Genomic DNA, 19,370 nt, shown 5'->3' with positions numbered 1-19,370 from the left:
CGGACGCGCTAGCGAGGCTTTAGCTGTGGCTACCGTTGTGTGCGACGGTGTTATCGGAGACCACTCCGTGAACGGAGCTTAGACACAAGGTGTTTTATTCGTTTTGTACTACCTGTGTAGATCATACAATTTTGGAGTACTTGCTTTAATAGCTTGTGCTCTCCAACTGGACACTAAATTCTGTGTTCAAGAAAAGGTTTTCAACTTTGTGCTTTATCATATTTTTGGGTAGGTATGTTTTTACTGTTATATTACAGCAAATAAGAACGCGGTCACAAATAATAAGTCACAACTGACCACGTTTCGACGCTACTATTAGCGTTGTCTTCAGAATTAGACTAACTGTTCTAAAACATATTAGGTATATAATACATTAACAAATTAAACTAAAGTCTGTACTGACTGGAAAAGATGCAGTACTTACAAGTCACATTTTAAAAAGGATCTGAGACGGAAAGGCGACGTCATGAATAGTTGTGAGATAGCGAGCCGCTAAGGTCTGCTCGTATTGTGAACAAGGGTTGCATCAAGATTAAGGTGCCCGCTTTAGAAAGTCTGGGCAAGTAAACATGGTGTTGCTACGAGCACCATCTAGTAGCCACAGAAACAACTACACTACTGCACAATCAAAATTAGGCACATGAAACTGTGATGCAGCTGATTCAGCCATATCGTAAGCACTAATAATAATAGGATGAAGTTACATATGTATCTGCATTAAATAGAGATACATTTTGTAACGCAAATGTGGGCACCTCAGTCTTGTTGCAACCCTTGTTCACACTACGAGCATCCCTAGCGGCTCGCCATCTCATAACTATTCATGACGTCACCTTCCCGGCTTAGATCTTTTTTAATATGTGACTTGTAAGTACTGTATCTTTTCCAGTCAGTACAAATTTAGTTTAATTTTATGAATGTTTTATATACCTAATATGTTTTAGAACAATTAGTCTAATTCTGAAGACGACGCTCATAGTAGCGTCGAAACCTGGTCAGTTTTGACTTAATATTTCCGACCGAGGGCTTATTTCTTCTAATATAATTCTGACAAGATCACTGAACCTCAGAAGCTATGTTCAAAGTCTTACGTTTCTTACCTGCCCAGGTATCTAACGCTGGTTATAAATACTGATGCAGCTCTCCATGCTACCCTACCGCGTGCAAGCCTCTTCACCTCCCAGTACCTACCGCAACCTACATCCTTCTGAATCTGCTTAGTGTATTCATCTCTTGGTCTCCCTCTACGATTTTTACCCTCCACGCTGCCCTCCAATACTAAATTGGTGATCCCTTGATGCCTCAGAACATGTTCTACCAACGCGATCCCTTCTTATAGTCAATTGTGCCATAAACGTCTCTTCTCCCCAAAACTATTCAATACCTCCTTGTTAGTTATATATTCTACCCATCTAATCTTCAGCATTATTCTGTAGCACCACATTTCAAAAGCCTCTATTCTCTTCTTGTCCAAACTATTTATCGTCTATGTTTCACTTCCATACATGACTACACTCCATACAAATACTTTCAGAAACGACTTCCAGACACTTAAATCCATACTCGATGTTAACAAATTTCTCTTCTTCAGAAACTCTTTCCTTGCCATTGCCAGCCTCCATTATATATCCTCTCTACTTCGACCATCATCATTTATTTTGCTCCCCAAATAGCAAAACTCCTTTACTAGTTTAAGTGTCTCATTTCCTAATCTAATTCCCTCAGCATTAGCTGACTTAATTCGACTACATTCCATTATCCTCGTTTTGCTTTTGTTGATGTTCATCTTATATCCTCCTTTCAAGACGCTATCCATTCCGTTCAACTGCGGTTCCAAGTCCTTTGCTGTGTCTGACAGAATTACAATGTCATCGGCGAACCTCAAAGTTTTTTCACTATTGAACTCGAAAACGAAAACCGTCAATTACATTATTTAGACTTGACGGATACAATAGAAGATAATTACATAACTTTCAATATTTTTCGAATTGAAACATATACTGACCATCTCGTGCCTGCTTCCTGTTTCCATCCAGAGTCTCAAAAAATGGCCTTTTTTCACTCTGTCGTCCACCGAGCCACCTCCATACCACTTTTAACAGAAACGTTTAATGAGGAGATTAATTTACTTAAAACCAGAGCACTCAATAATGAATATACGCCTAACATAGTGAACGATATCCTAAAAAAGAAAAATGCAATAACTACCACCCTCAGCACCTCATGCACAAAAAAAATTTTCCTATTCCTCTCATAGGACCCAGTTCCTATCAGATCCAGCAAACGCTTCGCAACAAATACATCTGCATTGTGGCCTTCTCTACTAATAATAATTTCAAGAGAAAATTCATTCATAATTTGAAATCCATTCGCTCCCCTACAGAAAGTTCAGGCGTTTATAAGATCATCTGTGATACCTGCACATTGTATTATATATTTTTTGGGAAAGAAGGGCACCAGTCCCTTAAATTCATCCATTGCCGATCGTATCTTAATTACTGGACACGTATCTAAAGCCATAGGCGATAACCGTATTCTGCATAGCGATAAGATGGGGCGTAGGTTAGATGTCTTAGAGAAATCGGAGATTTTCAAACACCTCTCTCGTCATGATGGCCTCATTCTTAACGAAAGGCTGCAGCTGCGAAATAAAAACTTTTTCGACTGTATAAAGCCTTTCCTGATCTTTGATTCAGATTTCCTCATGCAGTTTTCCGAAATGTTTTTTTCCTGGCACATCTTTGCTGTATTCTTGTATGTCTTAACTAACGTTTTTAAGGTAACAAAACGTATCTATATTTAAAGGAGATAAATATATAACTTCATCCTACTATTATTACTGCTTACGCTATGCCTGAATCAGCTGCATCACAATTTCATGTGTGTAATTTTGAATGTACAGTAGCGTAGTTGTTTCTGCGGCTACTAGACGGCGCTCGTAGCAACACCATATTTACTTGCCCACACTTTCTAAAGTGGGCACACAGTCTTGTTCACAGTATTAGCAGGCCTTAGCGGCTCGCCATCTCATCGCGTTGCCTTTCCGGCTTAGAACTTTTTTAATATGTGACTTGTAAGTACTGTATCTTTTCCAGTCAGTGCAAACTTTAATTTTATTAATGTGTTATATACCTAATATGTTTTAGAACAGTTAGTCTAATTTTGAAGACTACGCTCATAGTAGCGTCGAAACCTGGTCAATTTTGACTTAATATTTCCGACCGAGGACTTATTTCTTCTAATATAATTCTGATACGGTCACTGAAACTTAGCAGCTGTGTTGAATGTCTTTTTACTGTTACATGTTTACTTTTCTAAGAGAATAAATTTTATAAGTTTTTGCTTCCCAGGAAGAGTTGTTGGATAAGTCGTGGCATTCACTAAGAGTATGGGGGTCTCTCGCCCCCCACTAAAAGCGTTTATCGTGTATTGTTCAAAATTATTTTAATGAGCAGAAGTTAATATACCCTCATTTCACTCTATCGAATGCTTGTCCTTTATTGCCATCATCTTGTTCTTCTAAGGGCACTTTATTGTTAGCGTGGTTGCAGCCCTTCGGGTTTGTGACCTGTTGTATTTAAATTCTGGGAAGATGTATTACACCCTCGACACTTTATTAATTGGTAAAATTGTTTGTAATTGGTTCATGTGAAATAAAGCCTTGCTTACTGATCTCTTGCCCACTAAGAGGCTCTTGTTAAAGGCACTCAGACAAATTGTGAACTCCCTTTAAATTAAATAGTTTTTTCCTATGTGAAAGTTTTATACTGACGAATTGTCGTTCTCTGTACCCTCAACTTTGTTTGAGTTTTGAAAACCTTTAAATTTTCATGTAAATTAAATTGTTTTAATTTCGAAGTATTTTATGAATAAATCGTTTTGTAGTCAATAAAACCCTGTGATCCATTTCTTCCACTAAAGTCCTTATCGGTGATTGTATCGTCATTATACTGCTGAATAGAACGACCAAGTTACTGCGCTCAGAATAAGAACTAAAAGTAAATAAAAAAGGTGGAAGCAACATTTTACAGCAGAAGTTACATTAGCAATATACATAACATCAAGCCTGCTGACACGAGCTGAAAAATTTCAGCTGCCGTAGGGGCATATTAGGTCTCGATGGATGAAGTAAGGGGGCTGTAAGGACAGCACTGACACAGGCAAACAGACAAAGTATTTATACTGGTATCAACCGTGCGTCTTAAATTGAAGACGAAATTCCTCAGTAATCACGTCTGAACCACAGCACTGCATGAAATGATCGTGTGGCGTTTATTGGCAGGGGTATCCTCTTCGGAGTTCGCCCGCAGTATTTCAAGTCTTTTTAGCTGAAGCCACTTCGGTGACTAGGGTGTCGATGCATTCTGTCTTCATAACCTGTCTTGATAAGCTATATGTAGCAGTAGTTACAAGCAGCTAAACGGTTTCTCTTCTACTAACATCTTGGAAATCTGGTTATTTATGTTCGCTGGATCTACGTTGGACACTGGTGGTGCTAGGATGTTGGGTTTCAAAAAGAATAAAATGAGTGTAAGCAATTATATTTACTAATGGAAAATCACCATAAAACAGCAAAAAACGGCAAAATGTTTACAAAACCAAAGTTTTTTTGCTATGTTATTATCACTGATCACGGAGATGAAGTCTACAAAATTCTTCAGTTATGCTATGAAAGATGCCTTTCACGACAAAAGTTACTGTTCTCGTTGTTCTGCCGAAGAGCTGATTCATGTCCCAAGATGAAGTAGTAAGGAATCCTTTAGGTACCCATGAACTGTAGGATGGGATCATGTCTGTAGACATGGACATCAAGAACATGTCGCAATGTGTCACTGAGGAACTGCTGCTCGTGTGCCAGTGAAGTGAGACTCCCTGTTTGAAGAATGAGATTTTCACTCTGAGGCGGAGTGTGCACTGATATGAAACTTACTGGCAGATTAAAACTGTGTGCGGACCGAGGCTCTCACTCGGGAACTCTATCTTTCGCGGTAAACGCCACATTCATCCTAAAGCTAACTAGGAAGGCCGTTCACCTCCACTTTAAGTTCCGCCCACGAACAAAAATTAAATATACCTCAATGGTCTGGAGGGCGCGTAAAGAACGACCCCAAGTAATTCGCAAAGGTCGTACCATACGACGCATTACGCCGGAAAATCGTGTAGTAACTCGTTAAAAAATGCCAGAAATATAACTACCCTGTAACGCTGTCAATAAAAAAGTATGACATTGACATACCCTTAACCCACACCGGTGCGTTATGACGAGTAGCAGGGAAGTAAAGCACGCCGGGATGGATAAGCTCGGTGGGCTCTACGGACTGAGGCGTCTGTCGCAGCAACAATGTCAACATGCTCCGTGTGAGGCGCCAGCAGTCGTTAGCCCGAATGTTGGTGTTGACAGCGGCGCATCTGGGGCAGAGAGGATCCTCGGCAAGATAGATCATGTGTAAACATTGTCGGGTGGGGAATTTTTCCGTCATTATCACATACCACAGCGCCCTGACCGTTGTGGGAAGGAAAGGGGAGTGTATGTTACTCCACACCCGTCTCCAGCCAAGCGCTGGATGTCGGCGTTCAACGAAATTAGCAGGCAGCGTTCGGTGAAAGTAGCGGTAGGAGTCCTTGGTGCTAGGATCCCGCGTGGTCGGCAAGAAATCCAACAGATAGCTCATGTCGACCAGATAGGTATGAATGTGACACAGTGCTGACGTGATATCTCCAATCAGTGTACCAGGGAGGGTAGCCTCGTCCGACGTACGTAGACGATGCATCATCCGCATGAAGAGAGCGCGCGCCCTGTTGTGTACGTTTATCAAATTCAATGCGTCCTGCATGTGTGGGCAACGTTAGTGCGTCGTAACGGTTCTTGAACACCCTACCCTCGCTGACGAAATGATCGAAGGCCGCCTCGAACTTGGCAGCGGATTCACGGCGGGGTTAGGGATTACCTCTGCCTCGGGTGTTGTGTGATGTCCTTAGGTTAGGTAGGTTTAAGTAGTTCTAAGTTTTAGAAGACTGATAACCATAGATGTTAAGTCACATAGTGCTCAGAGGCATTTGAACTTGGCAGCAACCGTAGGAGCCGTCGGGAGAACGTGTGTGTAATGATTAAGTTTCCGAGCTAGGTACACGTTGACAAAATGTACCCACATGATCAAGTCAAGTGTTCGAAAGTTATGTAGGCGAACTTGCGTGTGGATCAAATTTAAGTAGTCTGCGACAGGTGTATGCCGCTGTACGCTGCACGTTCCCATGGAAGGTCACTCCCAAACACTTCATCGCCGGGACTTTGGTAATGGGTACTGGCATACTAGTTTGCAGTCCTCTGCCCACATTCATGTAGTGCGACTTTCGGAGGTTGATACGGCTCCCAACCATCTCTCCGTATTGATGAATACGTGTATCGTCTGAGGACCTCGCCAAGAATACTACACTCCTGGAAATGGAAAAAAGAACACATTGACACCGATGTGTCAGAACCACCATACTTGCTCCGGACACTGCGAGAGGGCTGTACAAGCAATGATCACACGCACGGCACAGCGGACACACCAGGAACCGCGGTGTCGGCCGTCGAATGGCGCTAGCTGCGCAGCATTTGTGCACCGCCGCCGTCAGTGTCAGCCAGTTTGCCGTGGCATACGGAGCTCCATCGCAGTCTTTAACACTGGTAGCATGCCGCGACAGCGTGGACGTGAACCGTATGTGCAGTTGACGGACTTTGAGCGAGGGCGTATAGTGGGCATGCGGGAGGCCGGGTGGACGTACCGCCGAATTGCTCAACACGTGGGGCGTGAGGTCTCCATAGTACATCGATGTTGTCGCCAGTGGTCGGCGGAAGGTGCATGTGCCCGTCGACCTGGGACCGGACCGCAGCGACGCACGGATGCACGCCAAAACCGTAGGATCCTACGCAGTGCCGTAAGGGACCGCACTGCCACTTCCCAGCAAATTAGGGACACTGTTGCTCGTGGGGTATCGGCGAGGACCATTCGCAATCGTCTGCATGAAGCTGGGCTACGGTCCCACACACCGTTAGGCCGTCTTCCGCTCACGCCCCAACATCGTGCAGCCCGCCTCCAGTGGTGTCGCGACAGGTGTGAATGGAGGGACGAATGGAGACGTGTCCTCTTCAGCGATGAGAGTCGCTTCTGCCTTGGTGCCAATGATGGTCGTATGCGTGTTTGGCGCCGTGCAGGTGAGCGCCACAATCAGGACTGCATACGACCGAGGCACACAGGGCCAACACCCGGCATCATGGTGTGGGGAGCGATCTCCTACACTGGCGGTACACCTCTGGTGGTCGTCGAGGGGACACTGAATAGTGCACGGTACATCCAAACCGTCATCGAACCCATCGTTCTACCATTCCTAGACCGGCAAGGGAACTTGCTGTTCCAACAGGACAATGCACGTCCGCATGTATCCCGTGCCACCCAACGTGCTCTAAAAGGTGTAAGTCAACTACCCTGGCCAGCAAGATCTCCGGATCTGTCCCCCATTGAGCATGTTTGGGACTGGATGAAGCGTCGTCTCACGCGGCCTGCACGTCCAGCACGACCGCTGGTCCAACTGAGCCGCCAGGTGGAAATGGCATGGCAAGCCGTTCCACAGGACTACATCCAGCATCTCTACGATCGTCTCCATGGGAGAATAGCAGCCTGCATTGCTGCGAAAGGTGGATATACACTGTACTAGTGCCGACATTGTGCATGCTCTGTTGCCTGTGTCTATGTGCCTGTGGTACAGTCAGTGTGATCATGTGATCTATCTGACCCCAGGAATGTGTCAATAAAGTTTCCCCTTCCTGGGACAATTCACGGTGTTCTTATTTCAATTTCCAGGAGTGTCCATCGGCCGCATAGGCACAACATTTAAAATGTACATCGCAGAGGCGAATGCCCTGCAAACGCTTTCGTAGACCATGAAGCGCAGCCTCGTGGGTGACAGAGAAGAGGATAGCTGACAGGGGTATCCTTGTTGCATAGAGTGCCTTATAGTGAACGGTGGTGAGTGGTAGCCATTGGCGAGAACTGTGGAATTTGTTGAAAAATCCACGGCTGTGGAGGGGGCTCCGTGGATGAGACGGAGAACCACACGAGCCGATATTGAGGACAGTCCCATCTTCTCTAAGACAGCGTGCAGGAAATGGTGGTCAACTCGGTCAAATGCGTGGTCTAGCCAACTGGGCTACCCAAGCACGGCTACGGCTTGTCCTCACAGCTTACTTCTGCAGTACTTCGCCTCCTACTGTGAGGATAGGGCGTCAGACGTGCTTGGGTATTTCAGTTAGTAGAGCACTTGCCCGCGAAAGGCAAAGGTCCTGAGTTCGAGTCTCGGTCCGGCAAACAGGTTTAATCAGCCAGAAAGTCTCAGACTGCCTGTTGTTCGCATACGAAATCACTGGTGGTGTCTTCTTGAATTTGTTGAAAAATCCTCGGCTGTGGCACTACATGACTATCTTCCCAGTTACTGTGTGTGTCCTCAAAATGAATATATGGTACACCTTGTCATCAAAAAATTAAACGAAGCACTTATGGCTAGTCTCTTTCATGCTGAACGATTGACTTCTGATTCTTGAAACCCATCAGTGCAAATGACGCTGATTTTAAAATGAAATGTTGCTTCATCACTGAGATGAAAGCAGGTCCTTTCAGTGTTCACAGAACAAAGGAGTTTAGGAACTCCACATAATTCCGTGTTTGTGGGTAGATCGAAATAATTTTTTACATTATAGGGTAGGTGATAGATTTATTGAATATAAGAGTTACAAGGGAAGATGAGGATTAGTGGTGGATGCTGTACTCGGCCCAGGACTTGGCGTACTTCTTCCTGTATTCTCCAGATGGGTCGTACTTGTCCAGCAGCTTCTTCATGAGGTCTGGGTGGCGGCGCGAGACTTCTCCGAAGAAACCTCCGATCTTCTTGTGCTGTGTCTCAGTGCACTTGGCGCAGTCTGTACGCACTATTTCGGGCAGCACCTCTGCAAAGGAAAATATGGTTACAATTGTAGAACTGTTTTGTGCTTCGTGATGGAGGCCTATTTAGTATGTGTAGCTTGGGATGAGCAGTGAATATATTGCTGATAAAGTCGCTAAGGTCCTCAGGCGTCAAAACGCAACTACTATTTAATTTTTCAGGAAATACTACTGCGTCATCTCAACAGTTCTGCCACATAATCACATTCCCAGATTCAAAACGTATCGTTTGACATCAGATCTGAAGTATCAAGGCTGTAGCCAACGACAAAAGATGAATGACAGATCCCAGGTATTTTAAAACATAGTCATTTGGCTAATTGAGTATACTGCAGTAGAAACTACGCCATTAAAGAAAAACTTAGGTACCAACCAAGCTGCGACGTCTTCTTATGGGGAAACATCAAGTCAAGAAGTTAATGGAACATTACTGAAGTAAATAATGGCCATGTTTTACTGGTTAACTTTGTTACGAGAACGTATAAATGTTTGACGACAACATGATTACGTGCAGAATTATAAGATGTACTACATTAAGTATTAAGTGAAGAATTTATATTGTTTCCATACAGATGTATTTAGTAGTACCGTATCTACTTGGGAAATTAAAGGTTTTATGTTCATTTACTTCCTTTAAAACGCGGAAAGTATGTATCGTGCAAACACGATCATAAGCCTAATTTCTTCAGGTATACATGTTTTGATATTTAACGTTAGTTTAACTTCAGTACATTACTATATTAATAGTATACACGTGTATTAGTGGCTTTCGTGATCTGTAGTTAATAGAATAATATTGTTATTGCCTGGACAAATTTTGTAACAATTATTGTAAACAACCATGAGCAACAGGTGTTTGAGCTGACATAGGAAATTCAGTTATGGGGTTCTGTGCATCTGTTGTGCAGATGGTTGCATTCGGGTGATTCGGAGAAGTAAATGGGTATCTTCCATGGTATTGCTGATTATGTTCAACGGATAGGAAAATAGCGGAACAGGAAGGTGGGAAGTGATAGCAGGGAACAGGGGCCACAGAAAGAGAACAGTATCAGACAGTTTCATCATTAGCAAAAACAACAGATTTGCCTTGCTACCTCAATCAGCTAAGGAAGAGTCTTAAGTAGATGAAAGTGTATTCAGCACTCAAGAGACTTTCACTAGAAAACCAACTGTTTCGAAAAATGTAGAAAGTAGGAATAAAGTTCTGTTGTTAGGTAGTAGTCATGGAAAAGGTGTGGAACAGATTTTGCAGTAAAAATTAGGTGACAGGTACCAGGTCACAAGTATTTTCAATCGCAGTGCATGTCGTAGCCAAGTGATAGAGGATGCAGCATCATTTTGCAAAGATTTAACGAAGCAGGATCATGTTGTGGTAGTGGGTGGAGCGGGAAACAGTATTGATAGGGATCAGGGCTACAATATTAAGTGTGACGTAGTGAAAATGGCATCTGCAACGAATATGAAGCTAGATCAGAGGCTTCGGGCGGCTAGTTTGTGAAGCATAGGTTTGGTTCCTATTGATGGTGTTGGTAGGTGGGACTTCACAAGACATTGTCTGCATCTCAAAAGGAAAGAAAAGGGTAAACTGGCGGGGTTAATAGCAAAATCTTTAAGTGGGCCACTGGAATTCATGGGAGTACTTTTTTAGGCTAAGGTCAGTATCCGATCATCCTACATTGATTGAAATCAAGCTTCATGAAATGTTCAGACAGTCAGTTACTAGAAATGTAAAATATCACAAGATTCTCATAACAGTACAGTGAAAAATACTGTTAGTATGTCACAAGATTCAGATAAAAGCACAGTAAAAAATAATGTTAATATATTGCATCAGAATATCAGGGGCTTAAGAAACAAAGTAGATAAGCTTCTTGTTTGTATAGAAGATTTAGAAACGGAGGGTGGAATATATTAAGTATGTCTGTCTCAAGACGATAGCGTCACAGGTAGGGAAATGGTAAATGCAGATGGAGATAAGCTTTCAGCCCATGTAAGTAGAGACACTATGGAGAGAATTGGAGATGCCATATTTTTTAAAATCAGTCATAGTGTGAAATATTTGAAAACTAAAGAATTTTGTGTAGAGCAACACACAGAAGCATGTATATGTGAGCTTAAACTAAATAAAGGCACTTTTACAATTTCAGGCATTTCCCCACTGGGAAATTTCCAACTATTTTTGAAAAACTTGGATTATTTGTTGTGCTACCTTTCAGACAAAGGAAAGCAAATAATTTTTGGTGGGGATTTCAATGCAGATTTTCTGAAAGAGTCTGATAGAAAGCTCAACCTTGAACTATTACTTGGCTCTTTTAATTTGACATCAGGTTTGATTTTCCTACTCGAGTGGTACAGGAAAGCAGAACACTAATAGATAACTTTTTCATAGACCAAGATGAATTTAATTAAATAAAAAAATTCCTTTTAAGAAAGGACTGTCCGATCATGATGGATAATTAGTTACCATATATGATATAGCTCCATACAGTAATGCAAAATAATCCTCCAAGGTAGTGTGTTTCATTAACGATTTAACACCAAAATTTATGGGAAATCCTGCAACAGACTGGGTTGAGGTGTACAGGGAACATGATGCTAAATTAAAATTTAAGCTATTTCATGATACCTTTGAGAGTATATTTGAAAACAGTTTCCTAAGAAAACAGTGAAATATAATTGTAAGAAACCATGTAAAAATGCCATGGATTAATAAAGGGATAAAAATATCTTGTAAACAAAACAGGGAACTGTATCTTATAGCTAGGAGGAGTAATGAACTCAAAACAACGAAAAATTATAAAAACTATTGCACTGTATTAAGAAAAGTTGTTAAAAAGTTCAGAAGTATGTGCATTATGTCTGAGATTAGCACATTTGATAATAAAATTAAACAATTTGGAATATTGTGAAAAGGGGAACAGAACAACCGAGAGCACAGGAAGACTTTATTTCTATCGAAAACAATAAAAAGTTTGTTAACAGGGAATCAGAAGTAGAAAATCATTTTAATAATCGTTGTTTAAGTGTTGCAGAGAAAATAGGTCCCAAATATTTATTAGAAAATGCAAAGCAGGGTATGGAAGATGCGGTACTTACACAATTTGATAAAATTGAAATTCAACCCATCTCTCCCACTGAAATTAGGAAAATAATAAATTCACTCTAAAGTGAAAGTTTATATGGAATTTATCGCATTTCCAACAGAGTATTAGAAGCCTGTTACCAACAAATAAGTAGGATTCTCAACCACATTTGTAGTAGATCTCTGAAATAGGGAATTTTTCCAGATAGAATGAAATATGCGGTTGTTAAACCATTGCATAAAAAGGGTATGGATCTGATAATAACAGCTACCGCCCAATCACACTTCTGACATCTTTATCCAAAATTCTTGAAAAAGAAATGTATTCACGTGTAGCATCACACATATTTGCAGAAATGAAGTACTAACAAAATGTCAGTTTGCTTTTCAGGAAGGCTTTCCAACAGAAAATGCTATATATGTTTTGACTGATCAATTATTAAATGCAATGAATAACCGAACATCACAAACGCAAATACTAGTGTTGATAAATGTTTATTTCTTTCCACAGCAACACATCACTCTGTTAGTGTTCGACCAACTTCTTATTCCTTTTCATTAACAGTGTCGGTTTTTATCGCCACCCCGCAATCTAGAAAATTCCTCGTTCTCTTCTTGCTAACCACATAAAACAAAAAATCAGATCATTCACTAAGGAAGAAAATATATATAGGTGGTTTGACGTTGCGTTACAGGGTAAGGAAATAAGCTGCACAGCTAATCAAATGTACATGCCATGCAAAAGTTGACTGGTACCGAAGTAAAGCAGGATTTCTCTAATTTTATCCTGGTGGCCAAAGAAGCTCTATACATTCAGGGAGAAGAATTAATTTTCTGTATGGAACCAGAGTATGGTCTCGGAGGTTGTTCACTGTGAATAACATAGTTCTTGCACTATCACCCACAGTAGACTGGAATATCAGACTTACTTATACCTTTATCACAACCCACATTTTTATTTGCAGGGAGACTTGTGTAAATTCAGGGAACACTCATAATCCAGTCATCATTGCTCTATTGGAAGCCCGTTACTGCCCTCTGCAGCTACCCGATTACTGAATACAGACTCACAGTGTTCATGGCATGGGTCTCATTTTGAGTGTGAGCTAGTGGTGTGGGATTGGATTGGATTGGATTGTTTGGGGGAAGAGACCAAACAGTGAGGTCATCGGTCTTGTCGGGTTAGGGAAGGGCGGGAAACGAAGTCTGTCGTGCCCTTTCAAAGGAACCATCACGTCATTTCCCTGGACTATTTAGGAACATCACGGAAAACCTAAATCTGGATGGACTGATGCTGGATTGAACCATCGTCCTCCCGAATGCGAGTCCAGTATGATAACCGCTGCGCCACCTCGCTCGGTGTGGTGTGGCCTATACCATCCTACTAATAGCGAAGTGTAACCTATGATGGGTCTCACCCTTGAGCGCCTTCCCGGCGGGTCTGCAAGCTGCATCTTCTTCTTCCAGCAGGCAGCGTATGGCATCCTGGACTCGAGTTTCGTCCGACAGCAGCTCGTTCAGGTCCAGGGCGTCGAACGTGGCAGGGTACTTCTCCTGCAACACAGCACACCACTCGCTGTAACCAGAGGACTCGTTGCATGCACACTAATGCGTATTGCCGAATAAAAGTGGCGGTACCGCCCTTAAACTTACAAAGGTACCATCGTGACAATCGCTTTAAACTGTAACTCGGGAGCCTGTTGGGGAACTGGAGCCACCATCTTCACTAAAACGTTCTTAGCATCTTAACAATGCTCCACCTCACTCAGTCTTCCTTAATGAGTTGTTGAAGACATATATACAAAAATTATCACTGGTATGAGAGTATGCAATCAATGTTTGCTAAGTGTGTACTTAAATTACGCGATTACTTTTATATGTACAAAAGATGAAATTGTCGTTATCGACCACGTCCCAAAGACTTTATCATCTAGCTTAGGTACAGCACGAGAAGAAGAAGAGGAAACTCAAAAACCGACAGTGGATATTGATCGTTGATACTGTCGCTTATATATCAAGCTAGAAGTCTGTTGCTTTACATTTACACATGCTGTGCAGGCACTTACTGTGATTCTGTTTTAAATACAAATATAGAGCCATCGTAAACAGTTATTAAATTTTAAATTCCTCTTCTTTTATTATTTACGACGTCTTTTGGAGGCTGTGCTCCTTCATCAGCTCCTGGTTCGCAGCTTTATGTCTAGCTGCATTGTTCTTCGAGAATCATGCACGTAGAACTATGTAGGTTTGAAATTTATCGCTTTTTGTTCACGATTCTTTTGGTGGATTTATATGACGAAATATTCCCTTAATATTCGTTGCTGCCTTTCTCGGGAGTGCTGCATTTGGACTTAAGTCATTCAGAATTTACAGATATCGCTAGAGATGTTACACGCGCCTAGCGTTTCCTCGTTAAGAGAGTCATTACATAGTTTTTCTATTTATGAAGATGTTAATTTTTTAGAGTTTCTTACGATGAAGAGTAATGAGTTTAGTCTGTTTTTCAAATTTGTCATCCATTTAATTAAAAAGACTAAAGCGCATGACAGAATTTGAATTCTGAATGATATTGTCTAAACTAACTCAGTTTGTAATTGGATATGTTTGCAAAAATAACATTTTCTACAAAAAGTGGATCAATAATAAATAAAACTGAGTGCATTCTATTGCATATGATGTGGTTTGAAATAAGAGGCTTGTTTTGTTAAGGCCCTTATTACTTTTATGTGTTCGTTGTCAATCATTTCGTTCAGAATGACAGGTTGCTGTCGTTTTTGGTTTCTGTGTACGTCTGAGCTTTCCGTAATCTTTTTCTTTATGCCTTTTGATTGTGCATTCGAAATGGTCAGTCAGGTATTCATGTCTGTCGTTTTGTCTCCTGGCTGGTGCTGAAGGAATCCCACAGTACACTTACTGTAATTATTTTGTGGAAGGCCTCCATACGTCCTAATATGCTCTCCCTGTGTCTAATATACCAGTTGCGTCAACTATGCTGAAGTTTATACACAAAATCATTAAATAACTTTGTGCTATTTGCTAATTGCGTAGGATGCGCCAATGAGCTACTTTTGAACGACATACTAATGTTGACCTCACTTTTCTTTTGGATCCTAGGTATCCAGTAGCAGATGGGACCAATAAATGTAATACTATCGCATGGTATGGGACTAATAAATGTAATTCTATCGCATGGTATTCTGCTATTAAAGGATATTCTGTCGTCAGTTGCAGATGCAGCTATTCCGGCGTGACGCCTGTGTGCCAGTGGGCGAGACCGAGACCTGTGGCAATGGTGAGCAACAGCCCGCTGGACCGCTCTCACTATCGGAGTCATCGCTCCCTCCCGACCCTCAACACACGTTCGTCTATGTGTGTGTATGTGTGGGTACCGCTGACCCACACTGACTTATTGTTTTCCAAAGCCAAGTACGGTTTTCTGGTTTGCATACAGCATATCTTTGCAGCCAGTCTATTTCTGCTAGCCGGTAATCACTACTTCGCGGAGAGATTAATTAATCTTTTCTGTAGCGCTATTTGTTCCTCCCATTTCTCTCGCAGCAACCATATTTTACTTACTTCTGTGATCGTATACATTATTTTTTAAGTCAACATCCCTTTTCCTCAACACACTCTGATCGTACTGAAACGAATTTGATGTCGTCTAAAATGTTTTTCAGCCAGTTTCTGACATTGTACAACAATGTTGCGCTGAAGCTCATTGTTTGTGGAAAATGTTAACATAAAAGAGGTTTTCAACTACCATAGGCAAAAATGCATCATGGATGCGCAACTGGAAACCTCTATTTTACAAATGTAACATATTAATAAAGAATTAGAGACTCCCTTCTCATATTGTCTTGTCACAAAAGCAGTTTATTTTCTTTTAGAGTATTTATTAACTATATAATATGTATACAGCATAGCCATAAATAATAACCGTGGCCAGTGCGGTAGTCCCTTATCTGTGTCTGTCGTATAAGCCGATTTTTCTAAATGAATTTATTTTCCCAGACAACAAACATATTTGTCATTGTCGCCTTGAGTTGTGATTTACCTATTGGATGTATGGATAAAATCAAAGTTACCTATTGCTACTACGACCTAACGTGCTTACTGTAATTGAAAATGTTAGTCGAGTTGCAATCATAGGTTATGTGGCCCTACTGACACTCACTGATCTCTGCACGTTGTACAAGCCAGAAGAAAAGTTCTGAATCCAAAACATAGTTTTAGACACATAGTGATGTCTATATAAGGATGTATCATAAATTCGTGATTATTATTTCACGTTCGATACATTTTTAAAGAGTTTTCTCTCATTTCCACAACCACCCTCATCCCAACGAGTACATTCATTTCACATACTGCCATTGTTGAAGACTATAAAAGTAAGAAAGTTATGAGCAGGTCCCTTGGTTGACGTTTAAGTGGCGACGGGATCATTTCAATACATTTTATAAGTGTTTGGTAGTATTCATACACTAGACATTCGTGGCCATTCTTAAGGTAAATGTGAGCTTCATGATAAGAATGCCACCCCTCACGTACCACGCACCTAGCCATTAAAGGGGGCGCGACCGCTACGGTCACAGGTTCGAATCCTGCCCCGGGCATGGATGTGTGTGATGTTCTTAGGTTAGTTAGATTTAAGTAGCTATAAGTTGTAGGGGACTGATGACCTCAAAAGTTAAGTCCCATAGTGCTCAGAGCCATTTGAACCATTTTTTTCTTACATAAGCCAACAAGGAGTTGGTGTGTTGGTACTGTGATTGGTTGAAAAGGACGGGAGTTTACAGCTATTATATTTTCCGAGAATACGCCGTTTTAATCTAACGTTTATTGATGATGGTGGCCCCTCTGATAAAATATTGTGGAAGTAAAATAGTTCCCCACCAGGAATTCCGGATGAGGACTGCTGAACTGGTCGTTGTCATTAAGAAAAACAAATCCCTTGTTCTGTAGGTCGAAACATGGAGTGTCACACATTTTAAACGTACAGGCGTCTGCAGGAGAGAAGACTAGAACAGCTACATCAGTCTTCGCACTGAATAGCATAACAACAAATTATGTCTTAGCTTACGTCGCTATTGTCTGTAACTACTCCTTACGGCGGAAGGGCAAGTATACATAATAGAACAGCAAGACAACTCCGTTCACAGGAATCTCAAAAACTATGTGCTACTGCACGTTCTCAAATCAGAATGCCTATCAGTGAATGTGAAAGAACCACAGTTGGAAATATGGAAGCAGATATCGAAGAAAAACCAAAGGGCGAGTCTTTAGTGAAGGTTTAAAATTCAGGTCAACATAGAAATCTACCTGAATATGGAAGCAATTTTGGATACCATGATGGAAACGACGCTGCCAGTTTCACTGACTGAATAGAAAAAAGTTCTCTTATGACATATTCAACTGCTGGGTAGTTGTGATTAAAGTGAAACTACTCACGGTTCTGTGTGCGCTGTAATTATTGTATGGCAACGAGAGGTGGTAATTATGCTAGTGCATTAATGTGGAGGCTATTTATGCTGAAAGGTGCAACTCTAACTCTCTGGAGAGAGAGTAAGTTTGCTGTCTGAAAGCATTGTGCACAACTGCATATCAAGAATTGTGGGTGCTTATGGAAGACTGTGTCTAATTGAAGATTGAGCACTAGAAACTTGGCGTGGCCCTTGCGACGAGAGGTGATGCTTACCTCGGCGGCCGCGACGAGCGCCACGGAGGCGCAGAGGAGCAGGGCAACGTGACGGTTCATGCTGGTGGTGTCGGCGGTGTGAGCTACCTGTTGTCGACTGTGCCGCAGTGGCGGCTGGCGCGGCTTATATGCCAGCCTGGAGTGGCCTGGTAGGCTGTCGGAGGAGAGAGCGGGGGGCGCATACTTGATACCACAGCCTCACTGATTCACAGCGGGCCACGGCCGGTTACCACCTCCACCACCATGGCCGGTGTTCCACATTGATTGCAAGCCACGACCAAGTCTCCTCAAACACTCTCCACCGCCTCACCCAACTACTGAAGACACATATAGGTTCAAGTATCACTACTGACCATTCGTTTTCATTGGTGTGTTGAGGATCTTCCAAAGCTTTGTTATTAAATTTTATGAGTTTCAAAGAAACTTTCGTTTGTGTTCCACACCTCAGTCGGTAGAAGAGGAATCCTTATAGCATAACTTTGTTGCGTCTGTCTGTCTGGGTGCCTGTCTGTCCCACTGTTAAATCCCCTTTTCTCAAGAAAAGATTGATGAGAATACCAAGGTGAAAATTATATCACATTTTAGGCTGTAAGGCCCCTGATGATTAACCTTCTAGGTCAAAAAGGTCAGAAAGATAAGGCCGCTTATGTTACATATTTCGGTTCCCGCCAACTAACTCATCAAAACCTATAAGGTACTTCATGTTGATCTAGAAATATGAAATTTGACAAGAATCAGAATTTCACATTACAACTAAAGAAAAAAATCAGAAAAAATTATTAAATCGGAATTATAATACACGATAAAAATGCTTTGAGTTGTTTATTACCTCACTGTCTGTCTACTCGTCCACCTTTTGAGCTCTCTTTTTGTCAGGAAAAGGTAGACGCATCAATTTGAAATTTGTATCTTGTTCTAAGGCCTGTAGTCCTTTGCAGTGTAATTAAAGTAAGTTTCTAAGCCAATGGAATCAAAAGGAACAGCTATTTATGTGACAAATTTTCGTGCTCACAAACTAGCTCATCAAAACATATAGACTGTTTGGAAGGAAGCAAGGCCTCGCTGTAAATGCAAAGGAAAAATGGTCCATAATGGTATCTGAGGTTTCCAAATGTAACGTTATATGACTTCTGCTGTTCGTAATTATTTAAAGAATTTAACAGACGATCTTATTCGCCCAATTAATTTATCTCGTCTATGTGAACGAATTGCAGAATAATTTCGACAAGATATTAGGACGGCTGGCCCTGAAGAAGAAATAGTATAAAGTCCTTCCCACGAATAATTATAAATTTCATAAAATTTCGGTTATATGTTAAAAAACAGATTTAATGCGTGTAGATTTAAGAACTGGAAAAGAAATTTCGGAATTGTTAGATGGCGATCAGTTCGAAATTAAGAAAAGTGAAGGCACTAGAGAGGCACTTCTGACGTTGCAAATGATAGTGGAAGCAAGAGTAAAAAACCATCATCCACGTTCATAGAATTTGTGGACCGGGAAAAACCGTTTCTGAATGTCAAAATGTGTAAAATGTTCGAAATTCTGAAGCAGATTGGGGTCAGATGCAGAGGCAGACGAGTAACATAGAATACGTTCAAGTGCCAACAATGATGA

General features: G+C 41.5%; 1 protein-coding gene across 1 annotated transcript in view; it reads right to left on the bottom strand.

Moving 5' to 3' along the window:
• Positions 1-18,016, bottom strand: part of LOC126273313 (allergen Tha p 1-like) — a 141,360-nt gene extending 123,344 nt beyond the window's left edge. The window contains exons 1-3 of the mRNA XM_049976857.1: positions 17,958-18,016; positions 17,756-17,909; positions 13,479-13,614 (exon numbers count right to left, since the gene is read on the bottom strand). Coding sequence (XP_049832814.1) covers positions 13,479-13,614; positions 17,756-17,909; positions 17,958-18,016 — 349 coding nt within the window. The remainder of the gene's footprint in view (positions 1-13,478; positions 13,615-17,755; positions 17,910-17,957) is intronic.
• Between the last annotated feature and the right edge of the window lie 1,354 nt (positions 18,017-19,370).

Source organism: Schistocerca gregaria, chromosome 5 (assembly GCF_023897955.1).
Source record: "Schistocerca gregaria isolate iqSchGreg1 chromosome 5, iqSchGreg1.2, whole genome shotgun sequence".
Classification (NCBI taxonomy): Eukaryota; Metazoa; Arthropoda; class Insecta; order Orthoptera; family Acrididae; genus Schistocerca; species Schistocerca gregaria.
Note: the sequence above shows the minus strand (reverse complement) of the source record. Positions and strands in the feature narration are given on the sequence as shown.